This window comes from Symphodus melops (genome assembly GCF_947650265.1).
Source record: "Symphodus melops genome assembly, chromosome: 2".
In the NCBI taxonomy this organism is placed as follows: domain Eukaryota; kingdom Metazoa; phylum Chordata; class Actinopteri; order Labriformes; family Labridae; genus Symphodus; species Symphodus melops.
The window spans coordinates 12,342,583-12,364,857 of NC_136692.1; the positions used below are offsets into that span (position 1 = coordinate 12,342,583).

The 22,275-nt window shown below is 38.1% G+C and overlaps 1 protein-coding gene across 1 annotated transcript; it reads right to left on the reverse strand.

Moving 5' to 3' along the window:
- Positions 1 to 233: 233 nt before the first annotated feature.
- tlr3 (toll-like receptor 3) lies at positions 234 to 6,746 on the reverse strand. The gene is made up of 5 exons (XM_079337295.1): positions 6,407 to 6,746; positions 5,143 to 5,619; positions 3,785 to 3,979; positions 1,791 to 3,646; positions 234 to 1,002 (listed from the first exon to the last, which is right to left on the reverse strand). Exons 2-5 carry the CDS (start codon positions 5,602 to 5,604, stop codon positions 774 to 776), a joined length of 2,742 nt encoding a protein of 913 aa, XP_079193421.1. The 5' UTR covers positions 5,605 to 5,619; positions 6,407 to 6,746; the 3' UTR covers positions 234 to 773.
- Between the last annotated feature and the right edge of the window lie 15,529 nt (positions 6,747 to 22,275).

The window sequence follows — 22,275 nt, forward strand, 5'->3', positions numbered from 1 at the left end:
TGTAACCACAAGATGTCGCTGGATAACTCAAAATTCATACCTGTGAAAAGATATTTACTGTTCTTACAGAAAAGACTTTGTTTGTTTTGCTAGACTAATCACGACAAAATGATGATAATTTTGTAAAAAGTTGCAAAAAAACACCACAGTACTCTAACCAGTAAAAGTAATTGTTTAAAAGTATTAGTCTTCCTTCAACACTGAACTATACCACTTTCAAAGAGTACATCATGAGTCATGTACCGTTTATATATTTTTTAACAAATAAGAAACTACTAAAACGGCATGTTTTTTCATTCCTGAAGTATTTTATACTACATATTAAAGATAAAATAACAGACTGAATACGGCAGATCAAACAACTTTATTTAAAAACACATAAATGTGAGTTGTACACCTCTTTAACTGAATCTCCATAAACAATCTATTGTAAATATATATTTTTTGCTTTGCATATAAAAGGTTATCAGTGTCTACAACCTAATATTTCCTGAATATAAAGAGGAAGTATACAAAACGTATCAAATGATGATCAACTTCTGATCGACTTGAGGCTACATCAAACCAACTGTACTCATGTCTTCTTTCATTGTGTTGCTTTGTGACAAAATGTAGTGATAGCAATAAAACTCCTACAATATATACATAATATTTACATACAATCTTAACGGAGGACAAAACAAACCACAATTAGAAAATCTAAAAAATGAACTTTGAGACTTGTCATTGCAAAGAAAATTTTCCAATTGGTCTAAATACTGTAGGATAAGTCACTATTGTAATCGATTAGTCATGCCTAATGCTATGAGGAGCTTCTGGTGAAAGGCTGGCACCCTCTCCTTATGGACTGGCCAGTCGAGAACGCAGCATGGACGCAACATACCCCTGCGGAGGAAGAGTGAGCGAGATAATTTGTAGTCGTGAACGTCCTGCAGGAAGACCAGAACCACAGAGTCCCTGCTGTCTTCAATGACCTGATGAAGTGCTTGATGGGCTGTGAATCTTAGGAAAGGACAGAGGAGTAAAGGGGTAGAAGAGCAGAGAGACAAGTTTGAGATTACACTTATTGCAGGTTGCAGGCTGCTTTTCAACTTGCTTTGAGAGGTTGCACCAAACTGTAAACATGACCAGTTGGTTTATTCAAATCTTGGTTGATATATGGAAAAATAACTATGCTGGTTAAGTACCTAGTTTTATTGTAAAACAAAAAAAAAAAATCAAGTCAACTGCACAAATTATTATACATTACTATATAAATGTAATTAAAATGATGGATTGGGTTTTGTTTTAGCTTTTTTACTCTGTGTCGGAACTTCTCTCAACCATGTTTTGTTTATTGGTATGCTATATAAATAAAGTTTAAACTTCACTTCACTCTTTCTGGCTCATAGCAGAATATGAGCTGCACCTCAGACTAGCACTACCTTATCTTGCAAGGTCATAATTTAGAGCCCTCCTTTTTCCCTGGAGTAGTTGAAAATTTTCCCATTAATAAAAAAAAAAAAAAAAGAGATTTGACTTGTTTAAATCTTTAGTTTTCAAATTGCAAAATGCACGAGAACAAACACAATGGTTTTTCTCAAAGGGGAGTTAATTCGAGAGGAACAATATATTTTGAGCTCTTCTGAGTCGGAATTTATGGACTCTGTGGAAGCAGCCCTTGTTTTCCTGCATGTTTGATGGTTCCCGCCTCCACCTAGTCCAAATATTCCTGATAATGGTCCCCTCACTTGGCCTTATTCCTTCCTTAATCTACAAGGCATAAATAAAGCAGTGTGTGTTTCAGTTACCTGCGACACCAGGGATCGTTGAGCAGCTTTTCAGTGACAACAAACAAGATTTTTCTAGAATTCCTCATATTATCCACGATGGATTCAAGCTGTGACACTCCAGGTACTGAATCACGATGCTGCAAACAAAACACACAATTGTCGTTCTCCAATGGGACCATCCTCCTCTCCACCCAGCTGCGGTCTTCTTCTGAATGTATGACATAGGCATCGTATTCAAAGTCCCTTCCCTCTTCGACTGAGGCGTCGCTCAATCCTAACGTGCGATTGATCATTATGTTCCAATAAAACTGAATCCTCCAGCCATGGAAGCGAACCAGAAGTGCGGCTACCATCAGCATGATGACAGCCGTGCTGCTCAATATGTACAGCGCCTGAAATGGGGTCATATCTTTGCATGACTCCACATCAAAGTCCATGACGGATTGATTAAAGTAAGCCATTGGTGTGTTGCACATGTACTGCTCCCTTTGGCCTAGCACAGTGCTCATGTTCGTGTTATTTAACCAATTCCGAAACCACAGGATGCTCTCACAGGTGCAGTCGAATGGGTTTTTCTCCATGTTGAGCTGGCTGATGTTGCTCAAAGCAGTTTTAAACACTTCAGGGCTCACAATTGTGATCAAATTCTTCTGCAAATGTAACACTCGCAGTGAACTCAGATCATCAAAAATGGAGTTCTTGAGCCTGTTAAGGAGATTGTTAGCGAGACTCAGTTGACGAAGGTTCCCCAACCCTCTTAGAGCCTTTGCTGGAATCTCGTCCAGGCCGTTACTGTCCATCAGAAGGGTGGTCAAGCTCTGTAACCCTTTGAGAAACAACACTGGCCCACCTAGGTTGGCACTCTTCCACACACGAGCCAAGTTATTGTGCTCAAGCTTGAGCACCTTGAGGTTGATGAGTCCCTGGAAAGTGCTTTCGTCGATGTTAGCAGCATTGTTGTTGCTAAGATCCAAGATGGTCAGGTTGGACAGGTGATTGAATGGAGACGGTTCCAAGTTTGAGGCTTTCGAGTCGAGACTTTTTCCCAGAATCAGGACCCGAAGATTTGGCACATAAATAAAAGATGTTGCAGTTAAAACAACTGTTTGGTGGTTATTGTACATATGAATCTCTTGTATGTGATCCAGGCCTTCGAACTCTTTGCCGGTGAGAGTTTGCTTAATGAAGTTAAAATCCAGAAGAAGAACAGTGAGGTTCTTCAACATGGAAAAGCTACCAGAATTAATGTGACTCAAAGCTGTGGCAGTCAGATTGAGTTTTCGGAGAGGTGATCCTTCTAATGACGCGAAAGTCTTGTTGTCGATGTTTTTGAGAGATGTACAACTACACCAGCTCATATCGAGTTCTGTAAGACTTTTCAAGCCTGTAAATGTGTGCTCAGTGATTTCCCGTATTGCAGTTTGCTTTAATATCAAATTCTCCAGGTTGCTTAATGTTTGGAAGGAGAAATCGTCAATGATTGGGGTGGATGACGTATGACCTTTCACGAGAGCTTTTGTCAACTGGAGTTTTTTCAGGCTTTTAAGCCCTTGAAAGGTGCTCTTGGTTAGGTGTTTGATGTTGTTTTCTGCCAAAATAAGAGTCTGAAGCCTGGACAGCCAACGAAATGAGCCTCCTTCTATTTTCCCCATGCCATTATAAGAGAGATCAAGCAAAGTAAGATTGGTTTTCTGCAGCCCTTTAAAGGTAGTGTTTGTAAGTGTGACTAGCTTCATCATCCGAAGCGACAGGGCATCAATAGCTGTTCCAGACAGCTCGGAGCAGATCTTAGCAATCACCAGAGTACCTGTATTGCTTCCATCCATGATTAAAACACGCAGGCCTAAAATGGGCTTAAAGCAACCAGGCTCCAACTGCAAGAAAAAACAGAAAGAGCGCTTTTAGTGAAACCAAAAACGGAAACAAAACAGGCGATGCTTCCATAATTTTCTGTCACGATTCCAACTTCCCAACACACTTTCATTTCCCATTTTAAAAAGTCAGTCTCGTACTTTTTTCAGAGACACATAAGACAGGTTGAGCAGCTTCAAAAAGGAGGAGTTGTTCAGGTAGAAAAAGTCACCCGTCTTCAGAGTGGTGAAGTCGTTGAAGGCCAGATTGAGTTTGACCAGGCTGGGCAGCTGAGGCTGAGAGCCCAGCTTGGCTGACTGCAGTTTGTTTGAGGAAACGTCAAGATACTTCAGGCTCTGTGAATGAATGAAAAAACAAGTCAAGGCAACAGAGAAGGGGCATGTAGAACAATGAAACAACCAGAAACATGACATTGTTGTGCTTTTGTTGTGTAAACATTGTAATGCTGCATATTGTAGACAGGTTACCTTTATAAAATTAAGCATTGAATTAAAAGTACTAATGCATATTAGAATATTACAGTATTATGTGATTGTTTTAATATGATTTATTCATCAACATGTAAGTAACATTTTGATAGTATAATCTGCCAGCCTGAAGCTGAATTTCTACGCTTTAGCAGAGAGGAGGTCAAATGTAATATGAAGAAATACTCAAAAATTGTGCTTGAAATAGTATGACAATCTTTTTTTAATTTGATATACTTAATTAATCCCAGAGGGGGAAATTGTGATTCGCACTCTGTTATTTTAAAGACATGCTTCTCACATATACAGGCCTGAATCAAACACATGCACAAGCAGGACCTGGGGACATGTATTAATGGAGAGATGTCAGAGTGTGGCAGCTGCCCCCACTGGAAGCGCCCCCTGAGCTGGTGGGGATTTGGTGCCTTGCTCAAAGGGCATCTCGGTAGTGTTCGAGACGTGGTCTGGCACTTCTCCAGCTACCAGACCAACTTCCATATTTTGATCCGCATCGGGACTTGAATCGGCGAACCTCCGGTTCCCAACCCAAGTCCCTACAAACTGAGCTACTGCCGCCCCGCACCTTATCTTGTATACAAGATATAACTGTAAGTATTAACAATAAAAACATTTTTCCTTTAAAAAATAAAAAATCCTCATAATTTCATTGTAGTATTTCTCTCATTGCATCATAATAAGTTTAAGTCTAATGCTAATGTTAAGTGCACAGGTTTAACCTGTAATTATGTTTACTCTTAGTCACATGGGGCTGCTAAATCTTGTTTGGGGATTATTGTATACAGAGGGGAGGGGGGACAGCGGGTGTGTAATTTAACTAATGTCTTGTGTCCTGCCTGTCTGTATACTGCTACTGGATGCCTTGAATTTCCCTCGGGATCAATAAAGTATCTATCTATCTATCTATCTATCTATCTATCTATCTATCTAATAGCATCAAAGATCTTAGGATTTTCAAAGTGTCTCTGCTGTTATTACTGTCATATCTCATCAACATGTTGTCTGTACAGTACCTGCAGTGCAGAGAATGGCTCTCCTTGTAGCTTGAGCCTATTACCAGCTAAATTCAACAATGTTAGATTGCTGCAATAGCTCAGATCCTGCTTCTTCAGCAAATGCAATTCATTATGTCCCATGTTGAGTGTTTTCAGCAAAGGCAGGGTCTGGCACAAACCCTCATCCAGCTTGGTGATACTGTTGTAACTAACATCAAGGTGCACAAGGCCCGTGTAGCGTCTTAGAGACTCAGGTGGCATCTTTGGCATAGTATTGTGAGACATATCCAGGCTGCTGATGTCCCTGGGAAGGTCGGAAGGGATCGCACTGAGGCGGAGATGTCTGCAGTCAGCTCTGCCATTTTCCACTTGGCAGGAGGTCTTCTTCTGGGAAGCCACGCTGTTGTGTGGTCCCGTCATTAAATAACACATGATGATGATGATCGCCAGGAGGAGATGGGTACCAGCAGGAGCACACATTGTTTAGAAAAAAACCTGTTTATTAAAAAAAAAAAAACATTGTTAGAAGTCATCTGATGTTTAGCCATTTTAGGAGCATTTAACAGCTATCTTCTTACTAATAGGACACAAACTGAGCAACAATCTGACAGGTTTTGTATGGTTTCTAGCAAATGTTTAATTAAACTATCTGTTTTCATGTGGACCGATTCTCTACCCATGCTAAAAGCCACAATATATTATGTTGATCAGCTTGTTGCCTTGCTTTGTCTGACTGCCCTTTGTTCTGGCCAGTTAGCATCAAGCAGCAGATGTAAGAAATATACAAATAAATACATTCAAAAAACTTGAAAGGATGTTAATAAGAGAAGTGAGAGTCACTCAAAACAGATGTATGTTGATGTAAAAACAATTGGATTACAGATGCTTAAACGTTTCATACAGCTGTTTTTAGGTTCATATAAAATGCTGATACGTGTGCAGCACTGATAGGATAGGATAGGATTAACATTGCATAAAAGAACTCAACGAAACTTTGCTGGCAGCAATCCCTTAAAGCAGAAATGCAGATTTGTCTCTGTGCTGCTTCAATAGCAATAACAATTTTTTATAATGACACGAAAGTTATCATTCGTGTCTCTCTTTGAAAACACAACTTAAAATCTGAATTTCAAAAGTTTATCGCAGAAAAAAAAAACATCAACGGGGACTTAAAACTGCCTCATGCGCAGTAGGCTTTCGGCAGCCTAGGTTATGTAAATGGTACGAAAGCAATAAAGCAGTTTAAGAAGAGCCGATTTGCCTATATGTGCTGAGACCTTACCAGACTTCGTCTCTGTTGAGTGTTGACTGTGTCGACAAACTTCTTAAACTTCACACATGAACTTCGAGCAGCACCTCGCTTACAAAAGAGACAACAGTCTCGCCTCAGAAGGTGAGGTGCGCTGTACATAAACAAAGCAGGACAATACGGAAATGAGACATTCGCATCTCTGGTTTCACTTCCATACGTGTCTGACTGGAAAAATTAACCTCTTCATGCACTAAGAATAGTTTGAGGACTTGTAATAGGACCGTTCAACAAAACATCCAATAACAATCCTGTAATTCTGGGTAGGACGAGTGAGAGGACATGTCTTTTAGGAGGGTCCCGTCGTGTACCGTCATATAATATAATATAACATCCCTGTGTTACGTCTCATGGTTAGGCTGCTGCACCATAACATGGCTACTTTCTATTACACCCGGCAACTTGATGCCAGCAGCTGTTTTCAATTCCATTTCGTGAAATTCCGTGTTTGTCTAATTGTCTGTAAGAAAAAACACCACGTTGACACAAGTAAAGATTAATAATGGAGATTTCAAAACGTTCACTAGAGGAAACTCCTCCGCAATACCGCAAATCTACAAATAGACGAAAGTAAACTAGGGGAGCAAAGGTTGTTAGGTTCTGCTTCCAGTGGGCTGTAAAACATTAGGAAAAGGCCTATATCCAAAGTCTGTGTTTATATTGTGTAGGCTAATTACATTGTAATAAATATAAAGTTTATTCTAACAGTTTCTTCTTATTGTTTAACCTCTGAGCTAGTTTATGGTTATGTTTTTTTTTTTTTTAAATCTACAAGAATGAACTTGTCTGAGTAGGCTAGTCCTTAAAGACAATGAAAAACTAAAGGTAGGCAAAGATTTGCTCTGCAATGCCTGGAGATTCAATCTAGTGTTATTTGATATATTTATACATATCTTGTAATGCACTTTGCATTTCTCGCTGAAATACATTGCTAATTATTTGTACAAACTAGTGGGGTCTGTTTATCAACAATAACATAGGCTTGATGTTTAATTCAAAGCTGAGAAGCGACCTTTTTCGTAATGGAAAATAATTTAGTTTTGGCCTCTCTTTGTTCATGTTGCCAAAAGTTTTAATACAAACTGGCCCAGAGGTTTTGGTCAAACCTCTGAATGTGCATGGTGTGCAATGAGTGGGTAGCCATCCAAAATAGCCTAACATTTACTTCCTATAGTACATGGAAGTGAGAATTTCACCCACCTGTACATGTTTCCCTAAAGCGCTCAGTAAGATACTGGTAGGGGTGCTGTGACAGTAGCTCACTTAATTCATAATATGCCTACTGAAAAAAACCCCATAATGGACAGACCTAGAGAAGGAAAAAATGTTTTACTGAATAATGTAGAACCTTACACCACCTATAGGTATGCTCACAATGAATACTTTTATTTAGAGTGTTACACGAATGGGGAGGAAAAAAAGAGACTCTCCGTTGCATTAAAGTCATGTGGCCTTTCTTATAATTTGTCAATTGCACTTCATAAATCCTGAGTCAGGGTTGGTTTTCCATATTCCTTTGGGCAAAGTCGAATAAATCTTTCAAGTCACAAGATAATGTTCAATTCTTTATAGTTTTATCACATCACATAACTTTTAATGTCCTAATTCAGTACCCAAGACAAGGAAAACTTGAGCAAGCTAAACTGTTATTTAATAATAACCACTAGAGGGCAGTAAAACGTTATTATTGAGCCAGTTACAAAGGCCAAGCAGAAATTACTCTGGCATGCAGTTGATCTCTTCCTTTTAAACATGTTTTCTTCATAAGCACAATCTGTGTCATAACACCTTCTGTTGCAAAAAGATGACTATTTTCATCTATTTCTTCTTTTTTGCACAATTATCTATTTCCCTAAAAATCAAGAAAAACAAGACTTTGATAACATGGGAAAGTAAACGAGAATTGTCCACAAAATCACTATGGGATAGTTGAGGCGCATTTTCCTGAAGGCTAAATTAATAGCTACAGGCACATATGTATATTAATACTTAATAGTTATATTTCTACCAATATTTTAGACATGGAAAAACCATGACAAAATCAGGACATTACCTTGCAGCATAACATCCTTAAAAATCCATTTACTAAACAAGTCTGTTGGTCATGTACAAGAGTCACAAATGATATCTCTTGAAGGACAAGCAAGTGTTATAGAGATGATTAGGGGTCTCAGGAATTACTAACCTTATATGTAGCTCAGAGACATTCATATGAAATGATTATGATAGAATGAACATAACCTTCATTAGAAGTCTATCAGGTATAGAGTTAATGGCAGCTTCCCCCTGTGTGGGGTCCTTAAGAACAGAATCTAGTCAGAATCCCTAAACTCTAACTCTAAATAGACTCTAAATTGTCTGTATAAAGCACTAAGATGCCAAGCTGGCTTTTTGATTGGGCAGCTCAAACTGTGTAGCTGCTATGTTACTTTAACTAAAAAACTAACATGCTTCAGGGTCAATATATTGTTTAGCTTATGATGATAAATACATAAAATAATCAATCTTACATAAAATGCACAAGCTAATTTATCAAGACCACTTTACAGCTCTTTACAGCATTGTGATACACTTCATACACCAATAAAACTATTGATGATTATATGGCCAAACCCATTTAAAAAGGTCAGCAGTAATGTAAAAGCAGAAATGAACTTGCTGCTGGGGCTAAAGTTGTTAATTGGAACAAAACTGCACCTTTCTCAAAGCAGAAACCCAATGTGGTGTAATGATCATGAGTAATGGTTTGACATTGTACTATTGTTATCATTTATAATTCTTGAAAATGTTTTCTCCATTTCACTTCAAATGATATGGAGTTTTTTTTTCTAGATTGCTTTAAAGTCCTGTTGACAGTTCACTCACTGGGCATCTTTGTCACTTTTAAATCCTTGGTGTCAAATCCAAACTTTCATCATATCAAACTGACGAACACTTTGAGCCACAGCGTGTTAATGAGCCTGACATCAGCTGTCACATCGCGGAGCAACAGTCCCAACAATATGGACACAGTTCAAAGCTGAACTGTTTCCAAGTTCCGCTGAGATGGGTAATTTATGCCTCAATGAGGGACTTTGGTTTGAGGTTTGCTTGTGATTTTATTTTTAAAAGAGAGTTTCATTATTAAGGTTCAATCAGAAAATAAAGACAAGACAGGTATTGATAAGGATTGTTGTTACAGTACATTTGTTGCAGAGATCCAAAGTCCCCACAGTGGAGTCATCATAAATTTGTTGATTCTTTCACATTTTATTAAAGACCAACAGTATGAGGATATCTGTGGTTCAAAGAGAAATAAATTTGCCTCCGATATTCAAGGTTCAAAGAAATAGTGATTTCTTATTTCCCTTTGGTGTCACCATGAGTTGACATGTTTATGATTTCTTGACGTATAAGCTGTTAAATGTAGTCCTGACAAATTTGGTGCCATGCAATATCCTAAAAGGATGATTTCTTCTGGTGCCCCGAACTTTGAGTGTCATCAAAAGGTCAAATTTACATTTTGATTTTTGACAACCAATACCTGAAAATTCTAAATCTTTTTCATACTCTGCTGTGCATTTGTACTAGTGAGAACTATACAAATGCACAGGGGTGTTATCAAAGTAAAATAACAGCCTGCCAATTTAACATGAGCATATTTTTAGGGAGAAAAGCCACTAGGTAACATTCAGGCACTCGTTTCAATCATGAAGTAAAAGTTGAGGTCTACTTCAGTCAAGCGGTGAAACAACATGACCTGACCTTTCCCTCCGTCTGGACACTTCCTAGTCACGCCCTGAATAAGACTCTGCATGGACCAAACCGGTTGGCATTATTTGTTTATGGGATGTGCTCTTATTGATTGATGATAAGACCATTTTTAACGTAATCTTTGTCTCAAAACAAGCATCCCTAAAAATCCCTTCATGCAGATATTGTGTTCCGCATGATGTATTACTTTAGCGTAATAGAATCATGGAAACAGCCTTTGTTTAATGTCCTGACACCCTATATTTGCATGCAGATTTCACCAGTTTTCATCACTCATTCTCTTTACTGTAATATTGATCACATTGAGGTTTGTAGAAGGAGGTGCCCTGTCTCTGTGACTTTGTATGTTGGTGATTCTTCAATATTCGAAGCAGGGAATATTTCTTTGCTTACGGGGAGAGGGTTAGCAAAAAGATAAAAGAAGATCCAATCCTCAAGAGTCATACGAACACAGCCATACACCTTTTTTTTCTGTTTCTCCCTCCCTCAGATTAATGCAGCAGGTCATTCCTTCGATAGTCCACCTGATTGGTTTAGCCCAGTAGTAAGCTGATGGAGCTAATCAGGCTTTGTGCCAATGGCTGCTTTACTGAAAACCTATGTAAAGTGGAGACAGCTACTATATACTATAGACAGGATCATGTCAAAAAGGACACCGAGCTATAAAATAAACAGAGAGCAAAAGTGCATTGGTATAGGAAGAATCTGAGTAAATGGTGCAGCAATGAATTGCAGCTTAATTTTGCAATATTGGCTAAATTATGCAGTGTACTGTCAACAGAAAGGAGAAAACAAATACTTGAAAGTTAAACAGAAAAAGGTCAAATTTAAATGCTCCAAGGGGAATATAACTTGGCACTGGAGTGAGAAGATTAAAAGTAAGTGACACCCATTGACCTGTGGACTGACTGTCAGGCATCAGTGTACATGTTTCACTAAGCCTGAGTGTGGCTTGTGAATGTCATGCATACATGTGACAGAATTCCCTCATGTAAAAGGGATAACTCTAAGGGGGCAGTAATGTCACTGTGAGCTACTTTCTGTATCCTTACGGCTTTAGTAAATAATCTGTTCTCCCTCATTTGCAAATTGAATCTGTGGAGCGTTGGAATGACTCCAAATAAAAGGTGAGTTTTGCCTCTTTGCTATTCTCTGCTATATACACTATACATAGTGGATGTTAACCTACTGTTATGTTATGTAATCCTTTACATTACCTCACACTGTACCTTCATTATTAATGTCTTCACATACAAAGTCGCCTCCATGCTGAAAACTTCATCAGAAAACTATGATTCTGTTTTTTATTTTAATATGTTTAAAGGTAAATGGAGGTCAGAGGTTATGAGTTATAGTTTTTGCCACACTTCTCCTCCCTCCAGTAAAAAAGAGAGGACCATCCCAGCTGTCATGTAAGATGCAACGTGTGAGAAATGTATGGCATCTGATGAAGCGTGGTACACAATGAGATTTAAAAGAGCTTAAGGTTGGAGGGAATAATGAGTAAATACATTATCCCAAAAAATCATTCTCAGTGTCAGATCAGTTTAGATTGATACATATTCTTTTCACTAGAATAAGATAAATATGATATATTTCTACAAGCTTAAAGAACATGTTTGTTTTTTTTAATGGCAGTCTTTAATCCATATAGTGTACAATGTATTTGTTACACTTCACTGTTTTTGTAATTTCAGAGACATGCTAGGTTTGGATGGCATACATTTAGTTTTGCCAGAATATGACATGCCTGTGTTTTTTAAAGAATGATCTGCTATGTATCAAACCCAGATTGTGTTGTGGAGATGACATTGTCGGGAGAAATATCGTAGAAGTAGAAATGATATCATCTATAAAAAAAACCTTGCATCACAGTTGAAGGTGGCAAAGACAACCTTGTGTTCATGTATCTGTCACTGTATTTGTCCATGTATTTATTCCCCTTGAAGTAGCTAATGGAGTTATCCATTGAGTAAAGTGTTTGTCTCACAGCAGTCCATTATCTGGGCATCTATTGTAAATGTGCAGCTTCATTTAGTGAAACAAAGACTGGAGTAATTATGCCTAAAAAGCAGGCAGTAGAAGTAAATTGAGTTTTTATAGGCTTGACTTTGCACTGACATTTTAAGAGGAGGCCAGGCAAATCCCCTTGTTTCATCTTTACATAAAGCTTTCTGTATGAAGCTGCAACTGGGAAAATACACAAGTGTGATTAAGAGATTTTAGTAAAGAAAAAGAGGGAAATGATGCACATACAAGGAGAGCTGCAGGCAGGCAGGCAGGCAGCCGTGCAGTAGTATGTTCTCTCCGCCCTCTGCAGAAAAAAAGACACTGCAGTATATCTCCCCCTCCTCAGATTGCTGACCAATGATGTTTGGAGGTCAGACGCCCAGCCTTGCTACTGGTGTCAGCTTTGACACACAGCTCACTTTAGCTCACACACGTTATTATACCTTAGCTTGAGGGAGCATGGAGGAGGAGAATTTAATGTTCAATAACATGCCGGAGAGAACTCAGAACAGAACCCAACAGGAAATAACATGTATCAGATGTTCTTCTTTTATGAGAACATGAATACACATTTCCAAGATGACGACACAATTTGTCAAACTGCACAGAAGGTGACAGTTGTTTTACTTGCAGCACAATAACCTATGCTATTTCGCAGTACAGTACATAGACTCCCAAAACATATGCGAATCTTTTTTTCCTGAGTGTGATGAATAAATCCTTCATGATAGAAACACAACTGACTAAATTCTGAAAATAATCAAATTCCTCATCTTATCCCCAGTGAAAACATGCGCTGTCAGCTGCAACTGTTGTGTAATTATCGATATAACCATTGTAACTTTTTTTTATTTGAGTATAAGCTGATGGTATGAGTGTTTCATCTCTGGCTAGTTCCTTGTAAGTGCTGACTCAGGTCTCTTCTCACTATAAGTGGTCCCCAGGGGTGACAGGACATCAATACTGACCTGGACTCAGCAAAATGAATCTACTACTGTACTGATAACTCTCTGCAGTGTAGCTTAAATAAGATGCAAGGAGAGACAATTCATTGTGTGACCAGTAACAGCTAGAAATGAGGCAAATAGAGTTAAAACCTTTATGAGGACTATAACTATAAATCAGCAACGAAACAAGTTGGTAATACAACAATAACATTGAATCCCTTCAAAAAGTTGATATGACATTCAAAATATTGAGCTGTTGAGTTTTTTGGGGTTTTTTTCACACTAAGAAGCATACATCAGCATTCATTTCAGTTTTTTACAGTCCATCTGGCAAATTTAAGCTAAATACTTCCCTGAGTAATTTAGTATTGGAAACTTAAAAATTGTAAGCATAATAACTGAGGCATTTAGAGCACTGGTCCTCAACAGTGGGGTTATGACCCAAAAGTGATTTGCAGATAAAAAAAGGTCGCAAATGTGGGCCTATAAAAAAAATCCTGCAGTTAACACGGTAGAGTGTCTAGAGCTTTGTGCCCACTTATTGCACCGGCATTTTGTGTAAAAGAAAGATAGTGTCGGGGCTTTGACCATGTGCTAAAAGCTGGGAGACAATTGCCCTTTTCAGGGGGAGATTACACCTTTCAAACAGTACACTGAGAGCACGGGAGGCAGGCAGAGCTGCGAGCCAGCACCTTAATCTGTGGCTTTAACCATCTGGCAGTGCCAGCAACCTGTCTTGTCAGTGGTGGTTAACAGTTGGAGATTAATGCCTTCTTGAGTTTAAAAACCGTATGGTTTGATGGAATGTTAGAGATGAAATGTTTTATTCGATACACATAAGGTATAAAAAACTACACCTGAGCAATTTTCTTTTGTTAAGTAGAAAGACAGTTTCCCCTCACCGTTCTTTTGATGTCACGATTTTGCAGCTGACTTAAACATTTCACTTTAATTTCTTTTTTTTCCACATATGGAAAAAATCACTATGTTGCGAGGGCTGAGAAAAATCTAAATAAAACACTAAAAAGAAAGGACAAGTGAGTGGGACAAATGAAAATAAACCAAAAGGGGTCCTCTTTATTTTAATTTGGATCAAGCTGATTTTATATGAGGGCTTTAGCTAAAAATAAATAAATAAACACTTAAGACATATTTCCTCAGTTCACCCCACACTGTTACAAGTTCATCCTCTATTTGGCTAAGTACACAAATATTTCTCTTGGTCATGTGGTCAAAACTGCTTTAGCGATTTAGGTCTCTTTTGATGTTGCGGAGCAGTGCTGTTACCAAAGAAGGAAGAGGGAGATTCAGGGGTCAAATTCCTCCTCCTGAAATATTCTCAGGCTGGACAGATTGTTTTAAAGCTTGAAGAGCAATTTGCTACTGTATACACTGATTGGAGCCATTTCCTGCAAAAAAAAAGTGTCTTTTAAAAAAGAACTGGCTGCAAGTTCACATTCTGGAATTTAGAAATGTAAATGGGTAGCCTATGTTTGAAAAAAACAAAACAAGACTCATGCTGTGTTTTATAGGTGTAACCTATTTGGAAGAATAAATAAGTGCAGCTTTGTTTCATTTACTTATATTTTTCTCAGTAAAACCCAGCCTTCTGCACCCCAGTAAGGTCGAGAAGCATGTGATCCTCACTCAGCCAATCAGAAGAGATCACCCTACATCACTGATCCTGCTATTGTGGCATTTGAACCAAATATGGTAACTTTGTCAATGTTTATAACACTTATAATTTTTGAAAAATGTTTTAACAGAAATAAAGCTTTGTTATGTCCCGGAATAACACTATGAAGTTGATTTTTTGAATTTCAAAGTATTTCAAAGAGTGCCCTATAAAGGGTTAAAGCTTTGAACCGCAATGCATTATGGTATATGTTGCTTGGTTACCTTTCACAGTACCCTGTGTGATATGAGTCACATATTGACTGTAGGGTATGATCGTGCTCACTCAAAATTCAGACAATACTACAAAATGTCTTTACAGTATATAGTGCACTAAATGGTGAGTCATGAATGTTAGCATTAAACATTTAACTATTTACTGACTTATTAAATGTCACTGCCATTACTTCATGTTAAGTGATTGCTTAAGGAACCATTGCTCGTGAAGGTTACACATAATGAATGACATTCAACTCATAATGATAATGCAAAAATACAAAATAAATAAAGGTTGTGCAAACTTTGAGTGTGAGTCAAGTCTCAAGTCAAACATGTGTGCAACTTCCACAAAACCAAGTCTGAAACTGGAGTCCCCATCTTTGATATTGGATGCAAATACCAATAGCTGGTGCAGCTACAGATAAAGGATGCCAATGAGTTGTCAATCTCTGTAAGCGTATATCTGTGGTGTGATTACAAATATCTTGGCTTTTACGATACTCTTGCGATCACTTGTTCCCAACTCAGATAGTTGATACATATTGTTTTAAATGTTTTTATTTACATTTCAGGCCTGGTGTTGTGTACCACTACAGTTGTACTGTGTGTTAGGTCTGTATTAATCTCATCCTGTTGGTTCCAAATAAATGCCCCTGCTCTCCCCCTCCAGCAATGCAGGTTTGATAGGATTAATTGAGCCATTACTTAATTACAAGCCTGAGAAGAAGCAGAAAATCTATGAAGAGGATTTACAGCTTTGCAAATAAATCATGGAGAGAATTCTGAAGCTTTTTTCATAAATAATTTCCACTAACAGGCTCATTAGGAAGTAAACGGTTGAAAGCGTTTGTAATGCAGATCATTTTACTAACTCTGTATGAGCAATCCCCGCTAGTTCCTCTACTGCTGAAGATGGAACATCACACTAAGAACCTTGTGACTGTGTGAGAGCATGAATAGCATTGTGACTTAACATTTAGTCCCACAAGGCTTTCAAAATATTAGTGTACAAAAAAGAGGCACATTTCATGGCAGATAATTCATTGATTGATTACGTGACTAAAGGAAAGAAAAAATATGTGTTGTGATAGAGTTGTCCTCAATGACTGTTCAAAATATTCCATAAACGTTCATAAGTGTTGCCACAAATAAGAGAACACATAAATAAAGCAAACAAACAGGTATGACCCAAAATGCAATACCCTACTTATATACAATATCAATAAAAACCTGGAAAAGAAGAATATGACAATGCAATGGTTAGGAAAAAGGCAGCCATTAAAAGTGAGTTTACACTGAGGGTACACTGGGTGTACCACACCGAGTTCGATCAGTCAGCATTTGTGACCAGTCACTTCTAAGCCCCGTTTCCACCGAGCGATTTCGACGCAGCTATCGGCATCCGGCTTACACTCCATCTACCAAATTGGAAACGCAAACAGGATCAGGCTTTACCGAACCAAACCATACCAAACTACTGATCCAGACCAGACCACTTGATGGAAATGGGGCTTTAGGACTCTCTAGCAGGGCCCTGCAGGATCTCAGGCAGAAGTCTAGCACCCAGCATGCATGGGGCCTCGTCATTTAAGGCTTAAAAACAATTAATAAAATCTTAAAATCAGTTTAAAAACTCACAGGTGGCCAGAGAAGGGAAGCAAGGACAAGTGTAGTTTGGAAAGTGTGTCTATGTGCTCATACACCTGACTTGTTGAATCTGAGAAGTTCAAAGACAACTTGAAGACATACAGTATATTCTCTTGGTGATGTTTACACTTTCAATAATGTCCCTGTCTTCGTTACCTGCATGTGTTTTGTCTGTACCACATTCTTGTTTCACTTCCTCATAGTCTTACACTGTAAGAGGTTTGTTTTCTTTTCAAAGTGTCATCTTTTACTCAATTTAACCCATCATCCCTTGTACTTTAGTTGAGTCTCATCTTTCATCCATGCCCTTTGTGAGCATTCAGACTGATACCAAAATCAGCATCCAGCTATGACCTATTTAATCAGCCACAAACCCGCTTATCAATTCACTTAAAGTGGCAGCCACACAGAGGAGGCCTGGCTAACTAAGATTGGTGAAGGGGACTAAGATAGATGAAGTGCAGAGTAATCTTACAAATGTCCATCAGTAATTGTAAAGACATGGGAAATATGAAGAGGTTTCTTCCATAACCAGCATAAGCTATCTGCTTATGCATGTCACTCCATGCCCTGATAAGGAAAGGCAGGTATGTGGATGATGTTATGAGCTCCAAGAGTCAGATTAGTTCTTTTAATATCTGGGTGGGTGGATGGATCATACCGTGGCTATACAGAGTGTAGGGCTAACCCCCCTTACTAACCTTAAGCAGTGGTATAGTGCAAGGTATACGCATGTATACAGAGTATAGACCTACGAATTTTCAGTCTCCATAGGGTATACCCACTTATAAATACCCTCTGATTCATACCAATTATTTATCGATTGATGGATGGTGAAGCAATAGCCCTCTTTACTCTGTCTCTGATTGGCTGACTATACAAGAGGAGTCTCAAATGTCACATTTCATAACAGAGGCTGTTTATCCTTTGCTGGAAGAAGACACTTAAAAACTATTTGGGAGGAAAATATACCTTCATTCACCACTACTCTACTGACCCTAAACCTGTCTACAACATAGACTTAATATCATATGAGCCCAGTAGTATTTAACAACAGTGAAACGTGAACTTAGTTAGTACAGTGAAAACAAGACCAAGAGTTTAGCAGCTGGCAGCTCTGTCAGGCTGTAATTAGTATTGAGGTGCTTCAGCTAATTATCATGTATCTATTCTTACATGTCAACTATAACAATGCTTACTCTTTGAAGTTTGGTAGTTCTAATGTTTACTGCACCAAGGTCATCATGTTATTTGAACAAGCTAGCATGCTATTATTATGTATCTCTAAACACAAGCTATAGTTCTGACAATAATGGGAATGCAATGGCAAGGATTTGGTACATTAACATTAATTAAAACGGTTCTCCTCCTGTTTATCAAATTAATTAGAAGTAATGTGATCCTGAGCTAAGCAAGAATAGCTCCACCACATTTTACTGCAATAAATTCAATAACTGTTTAGACATTTGACACCAAACCTCATGGTCACTAGAGCTGAACTCAGGAGATGACCTTGTCATCTGACTTCTACCATCCAGATGTTCTGAACATGAAGGAATTCCAAGGGAACTCGTACTGTCAGCTATATGACATAAAATGTAGTCAACTGAGTACATGGAAACTAAATAAATTAAATAGCAATGGAGATTGTTAACAAAATATTTTTCACAATTGTAAATGTGTTACTGCGAGTGTCCATAAACTATCCCTAAGTCTGTGTTTCTCAAATGTAACTCTGGCAGAAGATGTTTTTCGGAAGTCGTTGTGACATGACTGATTATTGGAGACTTCAGCAACAAAACATGTTAAACTACAAACAAGTAATTTAATGCAATGTCATGCTTTAAATATTCTCACAAGGTCATTGTGTCTGGACAAGTTGACAAATTATGATGTCAGCTAGAATGTAGCCTGTGACTGTTATTCATCTGGAATCGTTGTCCCTCCATGTCCTTCACTGTTAATTTCTTATTGTGTTATCCTTCATCTTCATTTTTCTCCTTTCTGTTGTGTCAGCTCCTCTAAGACATCAATCATGACACTGCAGTGTCAGCTTTTATTTACAAAATGTAGAGAGATGATGCTCACTCTTTTTGATTAATACTGAACCCTAGGAAAGCAGAACCCTGGGTACGATAGCATGTAATTTGTTTTTGGCGATTGAATGATAGTTGGTTGAAAGAACACTGAACAAAATAAAGAGCAGAATTTAAAAAATGTAACATTAAATACTAGACAATACAACTGGAGGTAAAAGGTTGAACTTGCACTTTTCTTGACAGTGACATTAGCAGTCTTTTTCTCTCACATACTTGCTGAGACGTTTCACCTGGTCAGCTCCCAGACATCAAAGCAAGTCTGGAGAGTATGTGAAAGTGGCATGATGTCATTACCAAACAATGTCCTCATGCACTCACAACACCAGCCACTCATTCAGCACCAGCCTGCCACTTTAACACAGGCCAGACGAGTGGACCTCTGTATCAGCTGTTCCAAAAGTGGTTCTCTTCTGAGAGCAGAAAAGATGTGAGAGAGCGGCCCTGCAGAGATAAAAGAGTTATTTTCCTGTCTGCTCTCTGTTATTGCGGGTTATTCTAAGAGAGGCTACAGGAGAAGTATAGGTTGAAGCTTGAATATAAAATAATGCAGGCATTATGAGGGTGGGAGAAGGAAGCTGGAGCAATAAAAGCATGACACATGGTTGATGATGTCACGCCCTCTAAGATAAGGTTGATATTGCCATTAAGGGAATCATTATTCCTCATTTGCACTTAAATGGAGGTCTGGCAATATTCCAGGTACTTAATGATATTAATGTAGAGGGTTTTTTTTTTTTATCAGGGTTTGGCTTTTAGCCTATCTAAGGCCAGTGTCTGGGTTGCACACATGTCAACACTCCAGATGAATATGTCTCAGTAGTGGCACCTCCACTACCTCAGCTTAATGTCTGTTCTTGGCTCTTGGGGAGGGGGGGTTTGGTAAGGATTCCTGCGTCTAAATGTAGTGACACACTCCAGAAGGCCAAGCTATCTTTATTGTCCATGTGCCCATGCAAGCTGTATGTTCTGTGAAAGGAAATGTAGGTCTGTTGGTTACTCTTTTGGTGGTTCAAGTCTTTGCTCTTGATTGAAATCAAAGAAATGTCCAACTATTGGAGGGTTTGGCTTTACATTTTGCAAAAGGGTCATGATTAAATGAGTACGAAGCTAACTGACTTTGGTGATTCAATGATTTCTTGAATGTTTCTATTTAGTTTACCATGAAAGTTACATATCTCTGTTTTAATTTGATGACGACAGAGATGGATTGCCATTTCATTTTATACAAAAATGTGCTTTAACTTTCTCAATTATCAATTTTCAGAGAACACTTTGGTTCTACTATACCCTCAAACATAGAGATTATCAGTTTTACTCAGTGGACAACCTCACCACTACACTTTGCACAGTGAGAGGGTAGTTTTGAAATGTGAACATGAAGCTGTGGATCATGATTAGGCACTACAGCGGGAGAGCTGTTCTCCATCAAAAACGGACTGCTTGTTTTTCCTTAAAAGCTTATCTGTTCCATCAGACATGTGAGAGATGAACCACTAATGAATTGATCTGTGCAGTGTCCAAGCGTCACTCTTTGCATCTGTATTGCCACAGGACAACTGCACACAAGGCATAATGTATTGTCATCATCCTGCCTGGCCCTGTCAAAATGGATTGTTAAGAGCATGTCTGTGGATAACATACCATCTATAAAAAGGCACCTACTTGACAACAGTAAGATTCAGTAGGGCCGCCCGCACTGCACATGAGAGCCGGTGATAAAAGACCAAACACATGCATCCATGACATGCACACTCTCGCAGATGTGGTGTCAGTGACACTTCAAAAAGGTCAACTATCAATAACAGTCTAAAATTGTACATCTATAATGTTGACAGAAGAAAGGGCACTTTATGTATGTGTTAACAACAAAATAATACAACAGCTTTACAACAGGAATATATAGTTATAACTTGAAAATGTGAATTAAGTTATTACATATTTTTTAAATGATCCTCAACCAATGACAATTCTTATCACTGGAAGCTTTCAACATTGAAAAGTATTCACAATACTGTATGAACACATAGAACATAAGAAAATAAATCTGACATCTTAGATAAAAGATTTGGGCCTACTTTATTTCAAAATCACGTAATCAATATTCTAGATTAAATCACTGCATTTTTTAAGATGAATAATCAAAAAGTTTTTTTTTTTTTTTTTATCAATTCAATTACATGCATGTGGTTCTAAAGCTGGCAGTCCAAGAAGTGCATGCAGCTCTGTGTGGGCTATTTAGAAAGCTGTTGTCAAGGCCATAGAGCTGAAAAGGTGACATAGAGTCGACACTATACCATAAGATCATAAGGGGTTGTATTTAGCTGTAATTTACAAAAGAATGAACACGTTTCTGAAGTAGTGTTTTAATAAGGTGAAAGAGTCACATATTTGCCTGTGACTGAATCCATATCAATTCACTGGACCATCTTTAACAGCCCTCCAAAGGCTTTAAGAATTCATGAGCAATATGGGCTTTTGCACTCCCTTTCCTACTCCCAGGCAGCAGATCTATCTCTGTGATGTTGCACTGAGATCTCACATTTATAATCTGTAAAGTCAATAACTTGATAGATTTTATTTGTTCTAGTCTGCGGGTTCTGTTATACAAGCACAGCAGAAATAAAATAGATTATGCCTCATTTCCTTTTGAATAAAGGCTAAAAAATGTGTAAAGACCATGTGTTCTGCCATTGTCACAGGATAGCAAGGGCTATCCTCCCAGTATGTTAATAATTTAACAGCTTATGTGTGTGTGTGTGTGTGTGTGTGTGTGTGTGTGAGTGAGAGAGAGCGAGAGGGAGGGAGGGAGAGAGAGAGAGAGAGAGAGAGAGAGAGAGAGAGAGAGAGAGAATTTCAAGAATTTAATTTTCTTTTAAGAGAGTACTTTATCCACAAATAACTGGTTAAAACAATAAGCTTTGTTGCATCATATGTAGGTAAAAAAGAACAAAATCATATTTTGACATCAGCAGTTACCCAAAGCAAAAATGAAGGGATTTAGATGTTCAAAAAATGTGTCTGCCCTTTCTCAACACAGTAAAATGGACACTGAAACATTTGCTGGGTAGATCCACCATTAAGGGTTAATCCTTAGTGGTGGATGTACACAGCACTAATCCTAACTACAGTATATAAGGAAACTATAAAAACTGACTTTGACATAACACCCCAATACATTATAGCTAAAATGCATCTTCTTGAATTTTAACACCAAGACAAAATTAGCCAATAACTTTTCCCCACATTTAGGGTTGGTCTACTTAATCCAATGATCTAAACAGAAGTTCAGCGTTGACTTGCATATACGGAACCCTTCAAGTCCCAAAAAGTGATTTTTATTGTTTTAGTTTGTGCTCACAAATTATTATCATGTGTGTACAAGATAATAACTTGGTCCCACATGATTATCATTTTCAAATTTAGGGACTTCAACGGCTTAAAATAAATACAATAATAAACTCTTTTAGTGTAGCTAATCTTGTCTAACATACAT